The sequence below is a fragment of the Carcharhinus amblyrhynchos genome, chromosome 12, assembly GCF_965287045.1.
Source record: "Carcharhinus amblyrhynchos chromosome 12, sCarAmb.v2.hapA, whole genome shotgun sequence".
NCBI classification, from domain to species: domain Eukaryota; kingdom Metazoa; phylum Chordata; class Chondrichthyes; order Carcharhiniformes; family Carcharhinidae; genus Carcharhinus; species Carcharhinus amblyrhynchos.
Window position 1 is genome coordinate 72,432,926 of NC_137335.1, and position 24,566 is coordinate 72,457,491.

The 24,566-nt window shown below is 42.0% G+C and overlaps 2 protein-coding genes across 2 annotated transcripts in view; one reads left to right on the forward strand and one right to left on the reverse strand.

The window, feature by feature from the left end:
• LOC145351095 (protein CEBPZOS-like) overlaps positions 1 to 24,566 on the reverse strand; it is a 652,257-nt gene that overhangs the window by 63,143 nt on the left and 564,548 nt on the right. The gene's annotated exons all lie outside the window — the stretch shown is intronic.
• The window catches only part of slc30a6 (solute carrier family 30 member 6), a 144,964-nt gene that overhangs the window by 55,258 nt on the left and 65,140 nt on the right, over positions 1 to 24,566 (forward strand). Inside the window, exons 5-7 of the mRNA XM_080200697.1 lie at positions 7,228 to 7,270; positions 8,712 to 8,777; positions 19,177 to 19,257. Coding sequence (XP_080056823.1) covers positions 7,228 to 7,270; positions 8,712 to 8,777; positions 19,177 to 19,257 — 190 coding nt within the window. The remainder of the gene's footprint in view (positions 1 to 7,227; positions 7,271 to 8,711; positions 8,778 to 19,176; positions 19,258 to 24,566) is intronic.

Consider the following 24,566-nt stretch of genomic DNA (forward strand, 5'->3'; position numbering starts at 1 on the left):
ACCAAGCATGCCAAATGCAGTCTTCGCCACTCTGTCCACCTGTGACTGCACTTTCAAAGAACCTTAAGTCCTAGGTATCGTTTTTTCTATAACTCCCCCCAACACACTCCGATTAACTGAGTAAGTCCTGTCCTGATTCAGTTTACCAAATTGCTTCATCTCACATTTATCTAAATTAAACTCCATCTTCTATTCATCAGCCCACTGGCCCAATGGATCAAGATTCCATTGCAATCCTAGATAATCTCCTTCACTGTCCACTATGCCACCAATGTTGGTGTCATCTGCAAATTTACTAACCTTGCCTCCTAAATTCTCATCAAAGTCATTAATATAAATGACAAATAACAGAGGACCCAGCGCCGATCCCTGAGGCACACTGCTGTTCACAGACCTCCAGTTTGAAAAACAGCCCTCTACAACCACCCTGTGTCATCTGTTATCAAGCAAATTTTGTACCAGTTTGGCTACCTTGCCCTCGATCCCATGAGTTTTAACCTTCTGCAACAACCTATCATGGAGTACCTTGTAAAAGGCTTTGCTAAAGTCCATGTAGAGAACATCAACTGCACTGCATTTCTCTACCACCTTGGTTACCTCCTTAAAACTCTATCAAACTTGAGAGACATGATTTTCCACTCACAAAGCAATGCCGACTGTCCCTAATCCTTGCCTCTCTAAATGCCTGTAGATCCTGTCTCTCAGCATACCTTCTAACAGCTTACTCACCACAGAGATTAGGCTCACCAGCCTGTAGTTCTCAGGCTTTACCCTGCAGCCCTTTTTAAACAAAGGCACAGCATTTGCCACCCTCCAATCTTCAGGCATCTCACCTGTGGCTGTCAATGATTCAAATTTTTTTAAATTCTTTATTCCAGTTCAATCCAATCAAATCAAATCCAATTCAGAGTCCCAACAAGTTGAGACATTCCCAATCCAAGCTGACAAGACAGGGCTCTCACTTCCTATCTTGGGCTTGATCTACATGGTCCAAGCTGATTGGAGTAGGCATAGCTCCTCCTCCATTATTTGCATCTTAGCCAAAAGGCCAAAATGCCACTTTTAAAAAATAGCTTCAAATGAAGCTAAAATGTAACCTAATGACTTCAACCAAGTATAGCATGTCAATACTACACTTGATCTTAGCCAAAAGGCCAATCTCTGTTAGCAGTTCCACTCTGCTGGACACTTATCTTCACTTGAACAAGGAGGGTGACTTCCAGAGATTCACCTTCTGAAAGCAGTGACTGCACCTACGCAAATCTTCCTCGTAACAGCCAATCAACATCACCACTCTGCTGCCCTCTGCTGGATGCTTGCCTTCACTGGAACATGGAGGGGTGTCTTCTGGAGGTTCACCTTCTGAAAGCACTGACTGCACCTGTACAAATCTTCCCCACAGCAACCAATCGGCATCATTGCTCTATTGCCTTCTGCTGGAGCGTCGCCACCTTTTTTGTGAATAAATCCATATTTCAGGCACACGAAGTGTCCTAGTATCAGCATCTCATTTTGTGAAATTTTGATTTTGTGTTTTTATATATTGTCACAAACTTTAATGTCTCCTTCAGCCCATCAGTCAATGATTGCTCTCGCTTTTCTCCTGTCGTTTATAAACCTATCTGACAGCCTACAAGCACATATCAACCCAATCGTTTATTTCCAGCTGTTGCAAATTTCTACATGCGTTTCACAGTGTTTATTAGTTTGAATTTATAAATCACAAAATCTTTACAGTGCAGAAGGAGGCCTTTTGACCCACTGAGTCTGCACTGATTCTCTGAAAGAGAATTCTACTTAGTCCTGCTTCCCTGCCTTATCCCTGCAACCTTGCACATTCTTTTCAGATAGCAATCTAGTTCCCTTTTGAATAACAGGATTGAACCTGCCAACGCCCCCCTCTTGAAGAAGTTCATTCCAGACTTCAGCCACCCACTGTGAACTTTTTTTTCTCACATCACTTTTACTCCTCTAGTCTATTATTTTGAATCTTTGCCCTTTAATTCTTGGTGTACTCTTGAGATGGGACAATAACTCACTGTATATCCTGTCCACACCCCTCAAGATCTTGAATACTTCAAGATTCAACCTCCACAATCTGTCTTCATAGCTGCTGTTGTCTATCCTTGGTATCATTTTTGTGAATATCCTCTGTGCTCTCTGGCATTTATTTTCAATTCACAAAAGCTTTAACTAGTTGAGTGAATTGTGTTAGTTGATAATAAAACATACAGTTTTGTTCCCTGGCAGTATTTATATGACTAAAACATTGTTGAACATTTCTTCGTAGCTGTCAGCATATTCCAATACTTGTTTAAAAGGTGTGCTGTATATTTCGGGATGATCTCTGCTGCTGTGTGTATATTTGTTCTACTGACTAAGGATTAGCTGCGTACACAAGGGATCTTCTGACTGCAACGATCTGTACCTTGCCCCTACCAGTAGTCACAGAATCATAGAACCCTACAATGCAGAAAGAGACCCTTTGGCCCATTGAGCCTGCACCGAACACAATCCCACCCAGGCCCTACCTCCATATCCCTACATATTATACCCACTAACCCCTTTAACCTATGCATCCCTGACGCTAAGGGGCAATTTTTTAGTATGGCCAATCAACCTAATCCGCACATCTTTGGACTGTGGGAGGAAACTGGAACACCCGGAAGAAACCCACACAGACACAAGGAGAATGTGCAAACTCCATATAGACAGTGACCCAAGCCGGGAGTCAAACCCTGGACCCTGGAGCTGTGAAGCAGCAGTGCTAACCACTGTGCTACCGTGCCGCAGTAGTCTTGAAGTTATCATCCTAATTCCTTTAACCTGGATAGCCAATAGCCATCAGGATGACTATTGTAGTTACTAATACTGTAAAGTTGTAAGTCGTTAATTTGGGAATTAGTGTTACCTACTACAGAAGCTCAAGACAATTAATTTCATGACCAGAGATACATGTAAGTAAACTGATATTTTATGTTCTGCAAAAACAAAAAAAAATCTAACCCAGACTGTTTCCTTGCTGTCTCTCTTCCCAAGCCTGCCAACTAGAAAACTAGGGAGGGAAATGTTACTCTTCAGTTCAACAAGATTGTCACTTATGCACCCATTAATGATTTTTCAATCTAATAAACAGCAGAAATAACCCCCAAATATTTCAGTGTTTCTGTATATTTAATTACACAGTAATGTTTTGCATCACCAGACCATACAATTGGTAGAATAGTCTATCAAATGCTATTGAATGTGCAGTAAGTTAGCCTGTATTATTTCCAGTAAATGGACATGTTTTTTCTTTTATTAGAGGGAGTGAAATGGGGGTCGTTTTCACTGAAAACATGATAGAAACTGCTTTTCGTACATCCTGCCTTATTTTCCTTTCTATTTAGCACAATTTGCGTACAAACTGTGAAATTGGTGCCTCTGTGAGATTTTCAAACAGAGAAGAGGAGATTTGATAGAAGCATTTAAAATCATGAAGAGTTTAGATAGAGTGAATAAAGATAAACTACTTCCAACAACTGAAAGATTGACAACCAACGGGCACTGATTTAAGGTGATTTGCAAAAAACCCAGAAGCAATATGGGAAAAGCAATAAGGAGGCACGTTGGCATAGTGGTTAGCACTGCTGCCTCACAGCACCAGGGACCTGGGTTTGATTCCTGGCTTCAGTCACTGTCAGTGTAGAATTTGCACGTTCTCTCTGTGTCTGCATGCGTTCCTGCCAGGTGCTCCAGTTTCCTCCCGCACTCCAAAGATGTACATGTTAGGTACATTGGCCATGCTGAATTCTCTCTCACTCTACCTGAATAGGTGCCAGAGTGTGGCGACTAAGGGATTTTCACAGTAACTTCATTGCAGTGTTAATGTAAGCCTTGTGACTAATAAATAAACTTTTATTACAGAAGGTTAGGGGGCATGGAGTTAGGGGTAGGGTGTTAGCGTGGATAGGGGATTGGCTGTCAAATAGGAGGCAGAGAGTGGGTGTCATTGGGTGCTATTCAGATTGGCGGTTGGTGACTAATGGAGTGCCCCAGGGATCGGTGCTGGGGCCTCAGCTATTTACCATTTATATAGATGATCTGGAGGAGGGAACCGAGTGTATGGTGTCGAAATTTGCTGATGACACCAAGATTGATGGAACGGCAAATTGTGCGGAGGGTGTGGAAAGACTGCAGACGGATCTAGATAGGCTGGGCGAATGGGCCAGGAACTGGCAAACAGAATTTAATGTTAGCAAGTGTGAAGTTGTCCACTTTGGTAGGAAGGCCTATTACTTACATGGCGAAAAACTGCAGCATGCAACGGTGCAGAGGGACCTCGGGGTCCTTGTGCATGAGTCGCAAAAACCCAGCCTGCAGGTGCAGCAGGTGGTCAGGAAGGCAAATGGGATGCTGGCCTTCATAGCAAGGGGGATTGAATATAAAAGTAGGGAGGTCTTGCTGCAATTGTACAGGGCACTGGTGAGGCCGCAGCTGGAGTACTGTGTGCAGTTTTGGTCGCCGCACTTACGCAAGGATATTTTGGCCTTGGAGGGAGTGCAGAGGAGGTTTACTAGGCTGATATCGGAGTTGAGGGGGTTGAACTATGAGGAGAGGCTGAATAAACTAGGCTTGTACTCGTTAGAGTTTAGAAGAATGAGGGGAGATCTCATTGAGACATATAAGATGATGAATAGGATGGATAGGATAGAGGTGGAGAGGCTCTTCCCGCTCAGAAAGGACAGTAGGACTAGAGGGCACAGCCTCAAGATAAGGGGGGGGACAGTTTAGAACGGAGTTGAGGAGGAACTTCTTCACTCAAAGGGTGGTGAATCTCTGGAATTCTCTGCCCGTTGAAGTGGTGGAGGCTGCCTCGCTAAATATATTTAAGACGCGGGTTGATAGGTTTTTGATAGGTATGGGGAGAGGGCGGGAATGTGGAACTGAGCCACGACAGATCAGCCATGATCTTATTGAATGGCGGGGCAGGCTCGAAGGGCTAGATGGCCTACTCCTGCTCCTATTTCTTATGCTCTTATGTTCTTAGTAGATTTTTGTTCTTATAAATGCCTTGCTGCCAGCATTCCAGAAGTCATAGAATCATAAAGGTTTACAGCATGGAAACAGGCCCTTCGGCCCAACTTGTCCATGCTGCCCTTTTTTGTTTAAAATCATAAGCTAATCCCAATTGCCCACATTTGGCCCATATCCCTGTATACCCATCATTCCCACGTAACTATCTAAATGCTTTTTAAAATATAAAATTGTACCTGCCTCTACTACTATCCCTGGCAGCTTGTTCTGGACACTTACCACCCTCTATGAAAAAATTGCCCCTCTGGATACTTCTGTATCTCTCCCTCTCACCTTAAACCTATGCCCTCTAGTTTTAGACTCCCCTACCTTTGGGAAAAGATATTGATTATCTACCTTGTCTATGTCCCTCATTATTTTATAGACTTCCCTCAGCCTTCGATGCTCCAGAGGGAAAAAGTCCCTGTTTATTCAGCCTCTCCTTGTAACTCAATCCATCAAGTCCCGGTAGCATCCTAGTAAATCTTTTCTGCACTCTTTCTAGTTTAAGAATATCCTTTCTATAATAGGATGACCAGAATTGCACACAATATTCCAAGTGTGGCCTTACCAATGTCTTGTACAACTTCAACAAGATGTCCCAAGTGTTATCCTTAAGCTTGGTAAGAGTTCTGAGGAAGATTTACTTATTTTCTATTTATGCTTTATAAGATGTCTGGCTTCTTGGCTACTCCACACAGTTGCACACCTGAGATCGAGAACAGCGGAATGAAAATTAAACCTGCATCATCTCTCTCTCTGAACAGGCCCAGTGGGCTTTATTTCTCTTCTAATGCTGTCTTTGGTTTTAAATCCCGCAAACATGTATTTTAGGAATTGAGTTGTTGTGAATACAAGCCATTTCGAAAGTGCTTTTGTGAATTAAGGATTCTGATGCGGTTTTGGTCGGATCAGGGTGAAAGAGTGAATTGCTCCGTGGATTTCAAATGTCAAGTATTACAGGAGCAAAAGATAAACCCATTTCAAAAATGATTTTTGACATGCAAGTCTTTTCATTTGACCTAATAAAAGAAACACAATTGTGCGGCAAGGTTGGGTTTGTTAGGTAATATTGATGGACAGTTGTATGTTGTCAGAATTTGATAAATATGACATGATGCTGTTATTTATTTTTCATTCATACAATACAATAATAAAGACTTTATGGTTTTTTTAACCATAAATCTTTTTGAACATTTTTGATTCCTATGTTCTGCTCATGATCTCTGTCAGTGGAAATGGTTAGTGGAACCCTTGGCTGAGGAAATATCATAAAAGGATGTGGAACCTTCAGTTAGCAAATAGCATCTACGACAGTACAAGCCATGACATTGCTGCAGTGCAAAACAATTCAATGAAGAAGCAATCATGGACAGTCTGAAACACAACACCAGGGTTCACGTCCCTGCCTTTGATGCGCAGGATAATCATAGGAACTTTGATGATATTCAGTTGGTGATGATTTTACAGCTGCAGGTATTCCCTAGTATTTTGTATACACTTTGATTTAATCTTGTATGCTGTGGTAAAGATTATTTCTATTGAAGCAACTTGGATTAAAATGGAAATCTTCAAGAACTCCAGTCTCATTAGTATTAATACCCATCCATTTTACTAATAGGATCATTTTCTGTCCAATCCACTAGAATATATTTTGTCTGAATCCTCCTAAAGTAAATCAGGACCACATTACTGTCAAGTTGGCCAACAAGCTTAAGATGAAGATTTAATGCATCAGAGTAGTACCTGACATAATTACAATTTTCTTGTTTATAACAATAATACAGTCTTTTAGAAAATTGAAAATAAGCAATGAATTCTGGCAGATGTTACAGGATTGATGCATTTTGCCATGTTAAATTTACATGTACAATGAAATGATTTTTGAATTGCTAAAGAAAGAAATCTGAATGAGACAAAATTAGTTTTTATTGGCAAGTCTACATTCATGTGGCACAGTTGGTATGCGGTCATGTTTTGAAATGGTTCTTGAGTATAAAATTAATTGTAAATATCTATCAAGTTTGAGAGTTTCTCAAAGACAAAATGACTCAAAAAAAACATTACGTTGAATTAGACTCAAAAAATATAATTTATACTTTGCTGTGAATGAACCGAAGTTTACTTGACTCAAAGCGTTAATTTGACATTTTCCCCTCCTTTTCTCTACAGCTTTGACTGCCTATACATACCTCACCATTTTTGACTTTTTCAGGTAATTGTTTTTATTATGAACGTTGATTTTTAGTGCATTTATACTTAATGATATTAAAGCTTAATTGATAAAAGCTAGATTTATTTTCTCAAATCTTGTAAATGTCTGTAGTGAAATATATTCGAAATTAGTTGCCATTCTGTGATCAGTTTTGCTTTTAAATGGAACTAGCAAGTTATCTATTTATTTCGTTAGCACTTGTACCCTCTTGTGGGAGGGTGGACAAGTGACTTGTTTCTTGCCCCCCACCCTGGCGGCTCTTACCACAGCTCCTTGGATGTTCAGAAGAACAGACCTGGAGATCATCCACATTCTCAGGGATGATGCCTGATGTCTGCTCACTGTAGCTTCCCTTTGGTTACACAGCTCTGAGATTAGGTATCTGCTATGGTTCACTCTGCCATGACGATGCAGTATTGCCTGCTTCGCATTTTGTAATTTCACAACTCATTTAATTTGGTTGTTTTGCCACGCAATAATGGAAAAATTATATTTGTTCTGATGGTGGATATCTTAGAATAACCATTTTGTTTCTGAGAACATTAAACCTTCTATACCTCAGTCTATATCTCTGAATGAGTCTCTATTGAAATTTTGACATGAAAATTCCTGCAACGTTTTTATAAAATTCTGTTCAAAACTCATTAGTTTGTAACGTACGAAGGACAGTCAGTATTTGAGTTAGATTATAAAACATTAATCAATCCCTGGAGACGTGGATTGAAAAAGACATGCATGGTAGAAAAAGGTAGAAGTCCATTTAATAGTGGCAAGAGGTTAATATTTCCGATGGAATGCTTCTAGTTGCCCATTTTTCCTGTCTTAGGGAATGATTATCAATCTGGTACGTACTGTCATTTATGAAAGTGAGTAATGCAATTGACTGTTAGGATGACATCATTCAGGCAGAATGGAAAATGGCAAACTTTGTTGTAGCAAAGTCACGTTGGATTTTGTTACTTTTAAATTGGCAACAGAAAATGTGATTGGGAGATCTGTAAAATGCAATTCATGCATGCACTTGTTACTTTTTCTGTACGAAATTGTTGTCTGGTCACCCATGCTCTTTTTTTTAATTGGAAAAGGAAATAACTGTAGTTTGTTCTTCTCACTGTGAACCAATTTTCTACATGAATTTATGAGGCACAGCTTAGTATTTTGCAGAGTATGGGCAGTGTTACTGTCGAAATTATGACATTCAGTATCATTAATTAAATAATTCCAATAAATCAAAAACACCTTCCATGTCTCCCCCAGTGATGAATAATTTTGCACAAAATTGTGTTTATTTATTGGGCTGGGGTTAGAATTGTAAAATATATCTCATACACACTATTGGATTTTTATATGAAATATTAATTTTAAAAGGAGGTAAGAAGGTCTGAAGCTTATGAATATATTTGATTTTGCCACTTTTGACATTAATCTCTTTATTTACTAGTTTGGTGACTTGCCTAATAAGTTTCTGGGTGACTTTGAAGAAACCTAGTCCAGGGTACTCTTTTGGGTAAGTGTATGTTCAGTTTTACTCAGTAGACATTTAGATGAAGTAGCTCCTTTGACCCATACTAATTTGACGAATGCGTCTATCCTTTTTATCAAAAGTAAGATGTTTAGCTCTTTTAAGACATTTGTTTTCATGACACCTATTTGTAAAGTAACAGGTTGTAAAGGCTGTTGTATTCACAACATAAGATTGATGGAGTCTCCAGCCACATCTCACATGTAGTGAAGTTTCATCCTTTATCTGCTCTGCTATGGACAAAACACTGCATCACATCAATTTTCTGATGAATAGACTGATGGGACAATAATTAGCTGGATGAGATTTGCCTTTTTTTTGTGAACAGAACATACCTGGGCAATTTGTGACTTTGTCTATTAGATGCTAGTGTCGTAGCTGAACTGGAGCAGCTTGGCTGGAGGCACGGCTAGCACAGGAGCATATATCTTCACTTCAGTGGATTGTTGTTGGGGCCAGTGACTTTTGCTATATCCTGTAGCTGTTTCCTGATATCATGTGGAGTGAATCAAATTGACTTAAGACTGGCTTTTTTGATGGTGAGGACCGCAGGAGGAGACCGAAACGGATCATTTTCAGTTATATCAATATGGTTCAATATGGTATTGAACAAAAGGCTACTTAATAAGTGCCCATGCTTTTGGGGTAGTGTACTAGCATGGGTAGAGAATTGGCCAACAGATAGAAGACAGAGTTGGGATGAGAGGGCATTTTCAGGATGGCAATCTGTAACTGGTGGAGTGCTACAGGAGTCGGTGCTGCAGCCACAATTATTTACAAGTATGTATTAATGACTTGGATGAGGGAAGTGGATATATCATTGCTAAGTTTTCAGATGTCACAAAAATAGATGAGAAGACTAGTGGTGGAGAGATGATACAGGGTATCTACAAAGGGATATTGACAGATTAAGTGAGTGGGCAAAAACTTGGCAGATGAAATATAAATACAGGAAAATATGAAGTTATGCACTTCATTAAGAAGAATAAAGGAGCAGATTATTATTTAACTGGAGAAAAATTGCAGAAAGCTACAGCACAGAGGGATTTGGGGGTGGCGGGGAGGTGTGATGGGGGTGGCCTCATGCATATATCACCAAAAGCTAATGTGCAAGTTCAGCGGGTAATAGGGAAGGCAAATTGAATGTTGTCCTTTATTTCAAAGGGAATGGGATATAAAAAGTCTTGCTAAAACTATACAAGGCACTAGTTAGGCCACATCTAGAATACTGTGAACAGTTAAAGAAAGATACACTGGCATTGGAGGCAGTCCAGAGAAAGTTGACTAGGTTGATCCCAGATGTAGAGGGATTTTCTTATGAGGAGGGGTTGAGTAGGTTGGGCCTGTACTTATTGGAGTTTAGAACAATGAGAGGCGACCTTAATGAGACATATAGGATTCTTAGGGGCTTGACAGGACAAGTGCTGAGAGGTTGTTTCCTCTTGTGGTAGAATTAGGACCAGAATAAAGGATTGCCCATTTAAGACAGATGAGGAGGAACTACTTCTCTCATAAGGTAATGAATTTGTGGAATTATTTACTGCAGTGGGTTGTAGAGGCCAGGTCTTAAATACATTCAAGGTTGAGATAAATTTTTAATCATTCATGGAATCAAGGGTTATGGAGTAAAGTGGGAAAGTGGTGTTGAAGATTATGAGATCAGATCAGTCATGGTCTCCTTGAATAGCAGAGCTGACTCAATGGGTCAAATGGCACTTCTTTTCCTACATCTTATGATTCCGAGCAACTGTTACTGAATATCTTGGGGATTAAACTGAACAAGTGTACATTGTGTTCTGGTGAACAACAGTATAGCTTGTACTTGCCCACTGTCAGGCATGGCTCAGTAGTCACACATCTGGCTTTCTGGGTTTTTCGTTGTACTCCAGTGACTCAAATTACATAATTCAGGCTGACATTTCACTGCAGTACTGAGCAAGAGCTGCACTGTTGGGAGATGCAGTGTTTCAAATGAAACATTAAACTGAACTAAGGCTTCATCTTCCCCTCTGAGATGCACAGTAAAGAGTTGTTGGCAGTATTTCAAAGAAATGCTCTGTTATCTTGACCAATATTTATCCCTCAACCAGCAACACTGAAACAGATCACCTGGTCATTAAAGTTTGTAGGTGCTTGCTATGCAAATTGTCTTCCATGTCTCCTAAATTACAGCAGTTCACCGTAAGGTGTAAATAATTTTGGAATCTCCTAATGTTATGTAGGACATTATATAAATGCAAGCATGTTTTTCTTTCCTGCTGATGACTTCAACAAATCCCTTTGCTACTAAATGTACAATTACTTCCTTCTACTTGATACTTAGCTGTACAAAAATAGGTTTCTTTCTGCTCAGTGTAGAATTTCATTCCTGCTGCCTTCACAATTGCATGGAAATTATGGGGTAATGAGAACTAGATTTTAAAATCTTATTGTGCTGTGGAAAATGATTCATTTTTGGATTTTCAAACCTGATGACATTCAACCAGATATCTAAAATAGTTTTTTTCTTTGAATTTTATGTTAAGCCAGCTGACAAATACATTGGTTTGATAAATACATATGGTTCAGTAGGCATCTTTGATATATTTGTTCAGAGGGTGATTGACAAAGTAGAAGATTGGCATGAGAAAGAAAAACTGCAACTTGATTTCAGTCCATAGTTCAATCACGCAGTTGATTTGTGTATTCACAAAAAACCTTGCCCTAAACAAACTATGTCTACGTGTGTTGTTCCCTGGTTAAGTGCAATTCTAACTTGCATTAGTGTTCTACTCGATGAAGACAAGCTCTGAACATTAACAGTATCATGTTCTGTTAGAAATAACATTGGCCACCACTTTCTGATAAAGTAGAACCTGTATTACACAGGCAACATGGACATTCCATTATGAAAATTGTAAGCATTTGTCTTCTTCCAAGTGATGATTAGATTTGAATGAGAAACCAGTAATGGCAAGTTCAACATTTTTTAATTGAAGTTCTCTTTTGAGGATAATCACTTTTTCTTACACAAACATTTCTATATGCTTGTACATGGAATCTCTAAATGGTGGACTTATTTCCCCCCACCTGGCCATGCACCCATACTAAACATTAGCTGACTATCATATTTTCTTCTGTTTTCAGTCTATGGACTCAGGAACTAAAAACTTCTTTTTCTCTGAATTTTAAAGTATTTTAATTGTTATTTTAATTTAAAATCCCACCCTATATACATGTTAGCTGGGCATCCAGTTGGGACAGCTGTCTTTGCCATGGTGTTTCATGCCATGTGGAGATAAAAGCATAAACATTCTTATTTAAAAGCACCAGAAGGTCTTGCTGCTTCACTATACATTATAGCACTATCAAAATATAAATTTACTTTATGGTGAAAATATTAGTCAAAAACAAGACCGTAATGGACTGTTGGAGGCTTTGATTTGACTTATGATTCACATGTATTAGTATACAGTGAAAAGTATTCTTTTTTGTGTGCTATACCAACAAAGCATATCATACATAGAGAAGGAAAGGAGAAAGTGCAGAATATAGTGCTACAGTCATAACTGGGGTATAGAGAAAGATCAACTTAATGCAAGGTGGATGTCCGGGGCCCAATGGCATTTATCCTAGGCTGCTTAGGGAGGCGAGAGATGAGATTGCTGGGCCTCTGACGCAAATCTTTGTCTCTTCTTTGGACACAGGTGAGGTCCCAGAGGACTGGAGGATAGCAAACGTGGTACCGTTGTTTAAAAAGGGTAGGAGGGATAACCCGGGTAACTATAGGCCGGTGAGTTTGACGTCAGTGGTAGGCAAGTTGATGGAGAGAATTCTTAGGGATAGGATGTATGAGCACTTAAAGTGTTGCGATCTGATTAAGGATATGCAGCATGGCTTTGTAAAGGGGAAGTCTTGCCTTATGAATCTGGTCGAATTTTTTGAGGAGGTGACAAAAACGGCCGATGAAGGACGAGCTGTTGATGCCGTCTATATGGATTTCAGTAAAGCGTTTGACAAAGTCCCCCATGGTAGGTTGGTAGAAAAGATTAAGGCTCATGGGATACGTGGCCAGGTATCTAGATGAGTTGAGAACTGGCTTGCTAAGAGGAGACAGAGAGTAGTAGTGGAGGGGTCCTTTTCTAGCTGGAGGTCTGTCACTAATGGTGTGTGTGATGTGGGTATGCCGGCGTTGGACTGGTGTAAACACAGTAAAAAGTCTGACTGCACTAAAACCTGGTGTTGTCAGACTTTTTACTAATCGTGTGCCGCAGGGCTCAGTACTGGGACCTCTTCTCTTTGTAGTGTATATAAATGACTTGGAAGAGGGAGTAAGTGGTGTGATCAGCAAATTTGCTGATGAGACCAGGATGTCTGGATTGGCAGGCAGTGAGGAGCAGTGTCTGGCAATACAACGGGATATTGATAGGCTGGTATATTGGGCAGATACATGGCAAATGGAGTTTAATCTGAATAAATGTGAGATGATGCATTTTGGCCAGAATAATGTAGGGGGGAGTTATATGATAAAGGGTAAGCCCATGAGGAGTATAGAATCACAGCGAAACTCTGGGGGTGCAAGTGCACAAGTCTTTGAAGGTGGCAGTACAAGTGGAGAAAGTTGTGAAGAAAGCCTATGGTATGTTAGCCTTTATAGGAAGGGGAATAGAGTATAAGAGCTGGAGTCTAATGTTGCAGTTGTATAGAACGTTGGTTAGGCTGCATTTAGAGTACTGCGTCCAGTTCTGGTCGCCTTACTACCGGAAGGACGTGGAGACTCTGGAGAGAGTGCAGAGGAGGTTTACCAGGATGTTGCCTGGTATGGAAGGAATGGGTTATGAGGAAAGATTGAACAAATTGGGGCTGTTTTCCATTGAAAGATGGCGACTGAGGGGGGATCTAATAGAGGTATATAAGATTATGAAGGGTATAGATAGAGTAAACAGAGGTAAGTTATTTCCTATGTTAGAGACACACAGTACGAGGGGCCATGGGCTTAAGGTGAGGGGGGAGAGGTATAACACAGATATTAGAGGGAGGTTTTTCACAGGGAGGGAGGGTGCGAGGATAGGTGAAATTACAGGGTCTAAAGTAAAGGAGAGGGTACAGGTACGGGAAAAGGCCAAGGATGTCCCAGTAATAAAGGGAGTAAGGGGCATGAGTAAGGTTGGTAGCGTTCCTTCAAATAGGGTCCAGGTGAAGGATGGGATGAAGACACTTTACCTGAATGCACGAAGCATTCGGAACAAAGTGAATGAGCTGGTGGCACAGATCAGTACGAATGGATATGATCTGGTGGCCATTACAGAGACGTGGTTGCAAGGTGACAGGGACTGGGAGCTGAATGTATAGGGATATCAAGTGTTTAGGAAGGATAGACGGGAGGAAAAAGCGGGGGAGGTAGCTCTGCTGATTAAGGATAGTATCAGGGTGGTAGTAAGGGAAGATATAGGCACAAAGAGCGGAACGTGGAATCGTTGTGGGCGGAGATTAAGAACAGCAAGGGGAGGAAGACGCTGGTGGGTGTTGTCTATAGGCCCCCAAATAATGACCTGGAGGTGGGGCGGGCTATAAACGCGCAAATAAATGCTGCGTGCAGGAATGGAATGGTGATAATTATGGGGGATTTCAGTCTACATATTGATTAGTCAACCCATGTTGGACGCGGTGGGCTTGAGGAAGAGTTCTTGGAATGCTGCCGGGATAGTTTCCTTGAACACTGTGTTGGAGCCAACGAGGGAGCGAGCTATCTTAGATCTGGTGTTATGTAATGAGGCAGGTAGAATTAGGGACCTTGTTGTGAGGGATCGTCTTGGGAAAAGTGATCATTGTATGGTGAAGTTTCTGATGCAGATGGAGGAGGAGAAAGTAGGATCCCGGACCTGTGTCCTTTGTTTGAACAGAGGGGAGTATGATAGGATGAGAGAGGAATTGGCAAATGTAGATTGGGGGCGCAGATTGGTCGGTAGGTCTGCTGAGGAACAGTGGAGGATCTTGAAGGAGATCTTTCTTGGTGCTCAGCAGAAATTTATTCCGATGGTAAAGAAGGATCGTAGGAGAAGAGATAATCAGCCGTGGATAACGAAGGAGATAAAGGAGAGTATTAAATTAAAAGCTGATGCGTTTAGAGTGGCTAAAAGTAGTGGGCGAGAAGAGGATTGGGAGAGGTTTAAATATCAACAAAGAATGACGAAGAAGTTGATAAAGGAAGGATAGACTATGAATCTAGGCTAGCGCTAAATATAAAAAAGGATAGTAAGAGTTTTTATAAATATATAAAAAGGAGGAGGCTGGCTAGGGTGAATGTTGGACCCTTAGAGGATGAGAGGGGGTATTTAGTGGTGGGGGATGAGGAAATAGCTGAGGCCTTTAATAACTTTTTTGCTTCGGTCTTCACAGAGGAGGACGCGAATAGTTTGCCGGGTGTTAACGATGGAAAGATGGTAGGAGTGGAGGGCCTGAATGAGATCATTGTTACAAGAGAGGCAGTGCTCGACAGACTAGAGGGACTGATGGTGGACAAGTCCCCAGGACCGGATGGAATGCATCCAAGGGTTCTGAAGGAAATGGCACAGGTGATAGTGGATGCCTTGGTGATTATTTTCCAAACCACGCTGGATTCCGGGGAAGTGCCGGAAGATTGGAAAACGGCTAATGTTACACCACTGTTTAAAAAGGGTAGCAGGCAAAAGGCAGAGAATTATAGGCTGGTTGTTTAACGTCTGTTGTAGGAAAAATGCTTGAATCCGTAATCAAAGAGGAAATAGCGAGGCATCTTGAGAAGAATTGTTTAATAGAGCAGACGCAGCACGGATTCGTTAAGGGGAAGTTGTGTCTGACAAATTTATTGGAATTCTGTGAGGATGTGTCTAGTGCGGTGGATACAGGGGAACCGGTGGATGTGGTGTTTCTCGATTTTCAGAAGGCGTTTGATAAGGTGCCGCACAAAAGGTTGTTACAGAAGGTTAGGGGGCATGGAGTTGGGGGTAAGGTGTTAGCGTGGATAGGGGATTGGCTGACAAATAGGAGGCAGAGATTGGGTGTCAATGGGTGCTATTCTGGTTGGTGACTAGTGGAGTGCCCCAGGGATCGGTGCTGGGGCCTCAGCTATTTACCATTTATATCGATGATCTGGAGGAGGGAGCCAAGTGTAAGGTGTCGAAATTTGCTGATGACACAAAAATAAGTGGAACGGCAAATTGCGCGGAGGGTGTGGAAAGTCTGCAGAGGAATCTACATAGGCTGAGCGTGTGGGCGAGGACCTGACAGATGGAATACAATGTTGTTAAGTGTGAGGTTACCCACTTTGGTAGGAATAATAGTAGGAAGGACGACTACTTACAGGGTGAAAAGCTGCAGCATGCTACGGTGCAGAGGGACCTGGGGGTCCTTGTGCATGAGTCACAAAAACCCAGCCTACAGGTGCAGCAGGTGGTCAGGAAGGCAAATGGGATGCTGGCCTTCATAGCGAGGGGGATTGAATATAAAAGTAGGGAGGTCTTGCTGCAACCGTACAGGGCACTGGTGAGGCTGCAGCTGGAGTACTGTGTGCAGTTTTGGTCGCCACACTTGCGCAAGGATATTTTGGCCTTGGAGGGAGTGCAGAGGAGGTTTACTAGGCTGATACCGGAGTTGAGGGGGTTGAGCTATGAGGAGAGGCTGAATAGACTGGGCTTGTAGTCGTTAGAGTTTAGAAGGGTGAGGGGGGATCTTTTTGAGATGTATAAGATGATGAAAGGGATGGATAAGGTATAGGTGGAGAGGTTCTTCCCGCTCAGAAAGGACAGCAGGACTAGAGGGCACAGCCTCAGGATAAGTCGGGGGGGGGGGGGGGTGTGCAGTTTAGAACAGAGTTGAGGAGGAACTTCTTCACTCATAGGGTGGTGAATCTCTGGAATTCTCTGCTCATTGAAGTGGTGGAGGCTACCTCGCTAAATATATTTAAGACGCCGGTAGATAGGTTTTTGGTAGGCAAGGGGATTAAGGGTTATGGGGAGAAAGCAGGAAAGTAGAACTGAGCCACTTCAGATTAGCCATGATCTTATTGAATGGTGGGGCAGGCTCGAAGGGCTAGATGGCCTACTCCTGCTCCTATTTCTTATGTTCTTATGTTCACACAGAGGGTAGTGGGGTATGGAATGCTCTGCCGAGTAAGGTGATGGAGGCAAGCACGCTAGAGTTGTTTGAGTAACTTAGACAGGCACATGAGTGGGTTGGAGATGGGTGGATATAGGAGATTGTTTTAAATAAGGTTCATTAGCATTGGGGCGTCCCCGGTAAGGTAAATGGATATGGTATGATAATAATGCTTTTTCTCTTTTCATTCACAGGTTTTAAGTCGGTCCGCCTTGTTGCCCAACGAGGGGCATACACGCGATGGGTCGTACTTGGGCTGCTCTTGATTGTTCAAGAGTGGCCTAGTGCTTCATGTCGTTAGTGTGTGCTTAAACTGGACCAGATGCTGGGCAAGACGACAGCTCAGTGACTATCACTGGTTGCTGTGCAGACACATGGATTTGGGCCAGTGTCTGTGGGAGTTTGCGCATTCTCCCCGTGCTTGCGTGGGTTTTCTCCAGGCGCTCCGGTTTCCTCCCACACCCCAAAGATGTGCTATTAGGCTGATTGGAAGTAATAAATTGTCCCTAAATTAGTTTCCCTCAATGTAGATGGCCATAAAACAATAGATAAGCGTCCTGGGTGGAGGGGGGGACTGGTAGTGTTAAAATGGCGGCACGGGCTCGTTGGGCTGAAGGGCCTGTTTCCTGGGCTGTTTTTGTTCTTTGTTATTCAAAGTCTGATGGCCACAGGAAGAATTGGTTGGTACATGATTTTTGTATCTTTTCCCTGAGGGAAGAAGGTGGAGGAGAATATGTCCAGGCGTCTTTGATAATGCTGGCTGCTTTTTTGAGGCAATGGGAAGTGTAGATAGAGTCAGTGGATGGGAGGTTGGGTTTGCCTCCCAGGATGGGTTGTTGGTAATCTGGACAACTAGAAACTAGGGGCACCTTGACACTGCCCAGTGTACATGGGACAGCGCAAAGAGGGCATGGTCTAGGGGGCACTTGGTGGAGGGAGCAAGATCCAATTGCTCCTCTGCATAGGGATTGGTGGGGGAAGCAGAGAGGCCAGCAATCAGCGTGGGATGGGGGGGTTGGTATGATTGGAGGTCAGCGTAGAAGGACTGGAGATCATGACGGACCGGGAGATCGGTGGGGGTTGGAGCTGGGCCCAGGAATGGTCGGGAGGACCAGCAATTGAGCTGTGGGGGGGGTTGGAGATCACGGGGCTGGCCAGCAATCAGGAGGCTATCAGTGCGGGACCACTGCACGTGGGCTGATCTCGGCACTAACAGATTGGTGCATATGCAATAGCCACTCAGTGCGCTGATTTCAGCCTCTCCATCAGGAATGTGCCCCGTCTCTGATTTTTAATGACATTCACACTGGTCGCCTTTGCGTTGCACAGAATGTGAGAGATTCTTCTCTGAACTCCCACTGAAAAAAATCAGCATGAATTACTCCAGTTTTCACGCAAATTCAACATTAGAATTTTTTTGAAAGAATTCCGACTTAGAACTGGGGAAAACAGTTTAAGAAAATATTGAGTGAAGAAAATATTTTTCTCTCGGGAGTTCTCTTTCATGTAAAACAGTGGTAGCAGATATGGGTAGAATTTTGATAAACAACGGAATCAAGGATTACTAGGGGACAGACAAGAAACTGGAGTTGAAATTGCAATCAGATCAGCTATGATTTTATTGAGTGGCAAACCAGACTTGAAAGGCCAAACAGCCCTACTCCTGCTCCGAAATTCTACGTGCTGTGATTCTGTGATGTAGGTTGAGGAATTAAAAATGATCAAGAAGTCCCTATTTTTCGAAGTAATGCCATAGGATCTTCTGTGTTTCATCGAATGGACAGACTGGTTTAACATCTTGCCTGAAAGACAAATCATATTGATTTTATTTCTCTAGTTGCTCCTCACAGAAGAAAAATCCCTGGAAGGGAAAAATTTGGAACAGGAAAATACATTTGAGATTTATTGCATCTTCCTGAAATTTATTTTAACAGTAAGATTCAGCTGTGTTTAATGTTAGTTTTAAATGTATTAAATTGAAATTTATTTTCAAGATAAGATATATAACCAATGTATTTGAAAATGACCTTAGTTTTTTTTACCTGAATGGGATTGCATTTGTCAGTAGAAACCAGGAACTTTTATTTCAACCATCTTAAAGGTTTTAGCATTAATTGGGGGGGTTAGTGAATGATATGTTCAAGCTATTTCAGTTCTGTTGTGCACCTAATTCTACTCTGTGTGGAATAACTTATGCATTACTGAGAACCATGCATGGATTGTTTTACAATCGTGACACTTGTTTTCCTGCCTGATGCTTAAATTTCAGGTTTGAGAGGTTTGAAGTATTAGCAGTGTTTGCTGCCACTGTCCTGGCACAGCTCGGGGCTCTCTTTATACTCAAAGAAAGGTAGGAATGTGGGTCCTTTTCCCTTTGATTGACATGTAACATTTTACTGTGAAAATTTATCCTGTCCTGACATGCATCGGGCTAATCAATATTTTATAAATGCAAGAGCACAATTGTTCCTTTCAGCACTAAAGCAATAATTGCGGAATTTGAGAGTATTTTAGAATTGTGCCAAAAAAGAGAGGAAGGGGTATGTGCTTTATGGCTACATTTTGGTGTTACTTTAAAGTTTTTTTCAGATTCAGAATGATTGAGGGTATCCAAACCAAAGATTTAGTAAATACAAATCATTTCCATTTAATACCTATTGCTGCTTAATAAAAAACCAAGTGTTCTGAAGTTAGCTATATCAGAGCTTATCAGCTAATTTCTGGAAGCTTTCTCAATGTGAAGAATCCTTGGTTCACATGACAATTCTGTTTTTAAACAACAGGGGTGTAGCACATCTTACTACTATATATGGAATAGCAATAGCATTAGTCAATCTGTCAGTAAATAAGTGAATAGGAAGTGCCACTATTGGACCATTGTAAAAATACCTGACAATTTGGGGCATAAGGGGAACTCATAAGAACATAAGAAATAGGAGCAGGAGTAGGCCATCTAGCCCCTCGAGCCTGCCCTGCCATTCAATAAGATCATGGCTGATCTGTCGTGGCTCAGTTCCACCTTCCCGCCCTCTCCCCATAACCCTTAATCCCCTTGCCTATTAAAAACCTATCAACCCGCGTCTTAAATATATTTAGCGAGGCAGCCTCCACCACTTCAATGGGCAGAGAATTCCAGAGATTCACCACCCTTCGAGTGAAGAAGTTCCTCCTCAAATCCGTTCTAAACCGCCCCCCCCTTTATCTTGAGGCTGTGTCCTCTAGTCCTATTGTCCTTTCTGAGCGGGAAGAGCCTCTCCACCTCTACCCTATCCATCCCATTCATCATCTTATAAGTCTCAATGAGATCTTCCCTCATTCTTCTAAACTCTAACGAGTACAAGCCTAGTTTATTCAGCCTCTCCTCATAGTTCAACCCCCTCAACTCCGGTATCAGCCTAGTAAACCTCCTCTGCACTCTCTCCAAGGCCAAAATATCCTTGCGTAAGTGCGGCGACCAAAACTGCACACAGTACTCCAGCTGCGGCCTCACCAGTGCCCTGTACAGTTGCAGCAAGACCTCCCTACTTTTATATTCAATCCCCCTCGCTATGAAGGCCAGCATCCCATTTGCCTCCCTGACCACCTGCTGCACCTGCAGGCTGGGTTTTTGCGACTCATGCACAAGGACCGCGAGGTCCCTCTGCACCGTTGCATGCTGCAATTTTTTGCCATGTAAGTAATAGTCCTTCCTACCATTATTCCTACCAAAGTGGACAACTTCACACTTGCCAACATTAAATTCCATTTGCCAGTTCCTGGCCCATTCGCCCAGCCTATCTAGATCCTTCTGCAGACTTTCCACATCCTCCGCACAATTTGCCGTTCCACCAATCTTGGTGTCGTCAGCAAATTTCGACACCATACACTCGGTTCCCTCCTCCAGATCATTTATATAAATGGTAAATAGCTGAGGCCCCAGCACCGACCCCTGGGGCACTCCACTAGTCACCAACCGCCAATCCGAATAGCACCCATTGACCCCCACTCTCTGCCTCCTATTTGACAGCCAATCCCCTATCCACGCTAACACCCTACCCCCAACTGCATGCCCCCTGACCTTCTGTAATAACCTCTTGTGCGGCACCTTATCAAACGCCTTCTGAAAATCAAGAAACACCACATCCACCGGCTCTCCTCTATCCACCGCCCTAGACACATCCTCATAGAACTCCAATAAATTCGTCAGACACGACTTCCCCTTAACGAAACCGTGCTGCGTCTGCTCTATCAAACAATTCTCCTCAAGATGCCTCACTATTTTCTCCTTGATCACGGATTCTAATATTTTACCTACAACAGACGTTAAACTAACCGGCCTATAATTCCCTGCCTTTTGCCTGCCACCCTTCTTAAACAACGGCGTAACATTAGCCGTTTTCCAATCTTCCAGCACTTCCCCGGAATCCAGCGATGTTTGGAAAATGATCATCAAGGCATCCACTATCACCTCCGCCATTTCTTTCAGAACCCTTGGATGCATTCCATCCGGTCCTGGGGACTTGTCCACGATCAGTCCCTCCAGTCTTTCAAGCACTGCCTCTCTAGTAACAATAATGTCATTCAGGCCCTCCACTCCTACCATCTTTCCATCGCTAACACCCGGCAAATTATTCATGTCCTCCTCCGTGAAAACCGAAACAAAAAAGTTATTCAAGGCCTCAACCATTTCCCCATCCCCTACCACTAAGTACCCCCTCTCATCCTCTAAGGGTCCAACGTTCACCCTAGTCAGCCTCTTTTTATATATTTATAAAAACTCTTGCTATCCTTTTTTATATTAAGCGCTAGCCCAACTTCATAGTTTATCCTACCCTTCTTTATCAACTTCTTTGTCATTCTTTGTTGATATTTAAACCTCTCCCAATCCTCTTCTCGCCCACTACTCTTAGCTACTCTAAACGCATCCGCTTTTAATTTAGTTTAACTCAGTATCAGCAGTATGTTTGAAAGAGAACAAATACATTATCTGACCTTCCTCACCTCAAAATTTCACCTTGTATTTAGATTTATCCCACCATTTCAATTTTTTCCTTCATGCCACATACCTAAGAACAAGGCTTGGTCCAAGATTCCAACCCCTTTTTCTGCAGCCATTCACTAGTAGTGAAAGAGCAACGTGAATTTTTTTATACCCATTTTTCAAAAGTTATTTTCCCTTTTTTGGTCTTTGCTCTTCACTCCTTCAAATGATTCCTGATTAAGATGATGGCCTGGAGATCTGCTCACAGGCTGCCACATGTTCTACTTTTTTACTGTTAGGCACTAGACAGGAGGATGGCATTAAATCATAATGCCCATTTAAAGAGCTAGTGCAGATACAATGGACTGAATGGCCTCTTCCTGCACCGTAACAATTCTGTGATTCTGAGTATCCAAGGCATGTCTAGCAGGATTAACTCCTATTCTTCCTGTTCCATCTCTCGCCATTCCCCACTACGCAGGAAACAGTTAAGGTTTGTATATTGTCTCCTCCTGTCCCCAATAGGTTGACATATTAAACGCACATTCAGTATCACATCCACGAAACTCCTTCCTCACACTCTGGCACAATGCACTATTTACCTAGACTACTGTTTAACTGTCGCCAACCAGTACATACAGTAAAGTACCGACATAAAATGCATTTTTACAGGTTCATTCTGAAGAATGAAATAAGACTGGTAGAATGACAAATTGTTATCCATAATGATCTTGTGACCTATGTTTTATTTTACTTTTTGTTCTTTAAAAGAGAAGATCAAATTCGAGCCTAGAAGTGAAGGTTGAAAGAATCAGACTTATAGGGGAAATTTTGTGCCCCTTTCATGGCATAATTGGAGGCAAGGAGGGTATTTAATCAGGCAAGAGGTTGGCATTGAGCCCCCTTCCATCTTAACCAATAAAATCTGGGGCAGAAAGGCCCATGATCCACTTCAGTTGCTGCAAATTGAGGCCCTTAAGTGGAAAGTTAATGTTCACTTAAAGGACCCATGCTGCTGCCAGTGAATTTAATCCAACGACAGGCCTGTCACCACTTGGGGATAACTTCTGGTAAACCAGTTCAGGCTGCTTGTGATATGGGGGGGAGGGTGGGTGTTGGTTTGCTGCTGCTGAACCCCCCCACAAAACCCCTCCTATGACTTGTCTCTGGTATAGTTTGGCCCTCAATCCTGGGCCTGTGATGGCTGTCATTCCCTCTGCAGGCACTGCTTCCTTGGTGATGCTAGTGAGCAAAACCGATTACAATATGGGACTGTCACCAGCCAGCAGCAAAGACTCCCCAAGCCTTCCATAAACTTGTTCCATCCCCTCAATTTCTAAAGTTGCTTTCCTTCCCTCTCCCCTTTTTGATTGAATATATTTGTCTTCTTCAGTGGTACAGGTTCATTGGCACCAACAGCTATTTTTGCATTTTGGCAGTCTGGTTCTTTGTGAGAATGCTAATAACTGTTGACCTTAAGCTTGTCCCTATCCAATAGAGTGAAAATCTAGTAGAAGGGAATTTCACAGTAACTTCATTGCAGTGTTAAAATAAGTCTTAGTTGTGACTAATAAAAACTTTAGCTTTCATAAAAACTTTAATTTTTCCTTGCCCCTAGCCCCCCTCAATTGCAAGGACACAGGAAAAGAAATAATTTTGTTATCACTGGGATAAATTAGGGATCAAATTAACAGAAAGCATTTTTTCTGGTTGTATCACAGCTTGGTATACCCGTTGTTCTATCCAAGACTGCAATCATTAAGATGGGCAATAAATGCTGGCCTAGCCAGTGCCACCCACATTCCCATGGAAGTGCCATGCACTACAACAATTTGTCGAAATATATAAATTAATTTAAGGTATTCCTTGTCTTTAGATTTGAGTTGAATGCCATAAAAGAGCTCAAAGAGAAATACCTATTACACTCCTGATAGATGACGGTACTGTTCTTTTATTTAAAAATGCCTGTGCCTTTTTGAGATTGATTTGATTTATTATTGTCACATGTATTAGTATACAGTGAAAAATATTATTTCTTGCACGCTATTCAGACAAAGCATATGGAAAGGAGAGAATGCAGAATGTAATATTGCAGTCATAGCTAGGGTGTAAAGAAAGATCAACTTAATGTGAGGTAGGTTCATTCAAAAGTGTCATGGCAGCAAGGAAGAAGCTATTTTTGAGTTGGTTGGTACATAATCTCAGACTTTTCCTCTCAGAAGAAGGTGAAAGAGTATGTCCAGGATGCCTGGAGTCTTTGATTATGCTGACTGCACTTCCGGGGCAGTGGGAAGTGTAGAGAGTGTCAATAGATGGGAAGCTGATTTGAGTGATGGACTGGGTTTCATTCACAACCCTTTGTAGTTTTTACAGTCTTGGACAGAATAACAGTTATACCAAGCTGTGATACAACCAGAAAAAATGCTTTCTATGGTAGAAGTTAGTATGAGTTGTAGCGGACATGCCAAATTTCCTTAGTCTCCTGAGAAAGTAGAAGCACTGGTGGGTTTTCTTAACTATAGCGTCTGCATGGAGGGACCAGGACAAATTGTTAGTGGTCTGGACATCTAAAAAGTTAAAGCTTTTGACATTTCCACTTCCTCCCCATTGATGTAGACAGGGACGTGCCCTCCACTACACTTCCTGAAGTCGATGATTATCTTCTTCGTTTTGTTGCCATTGAGGGAGAGATTATTGTC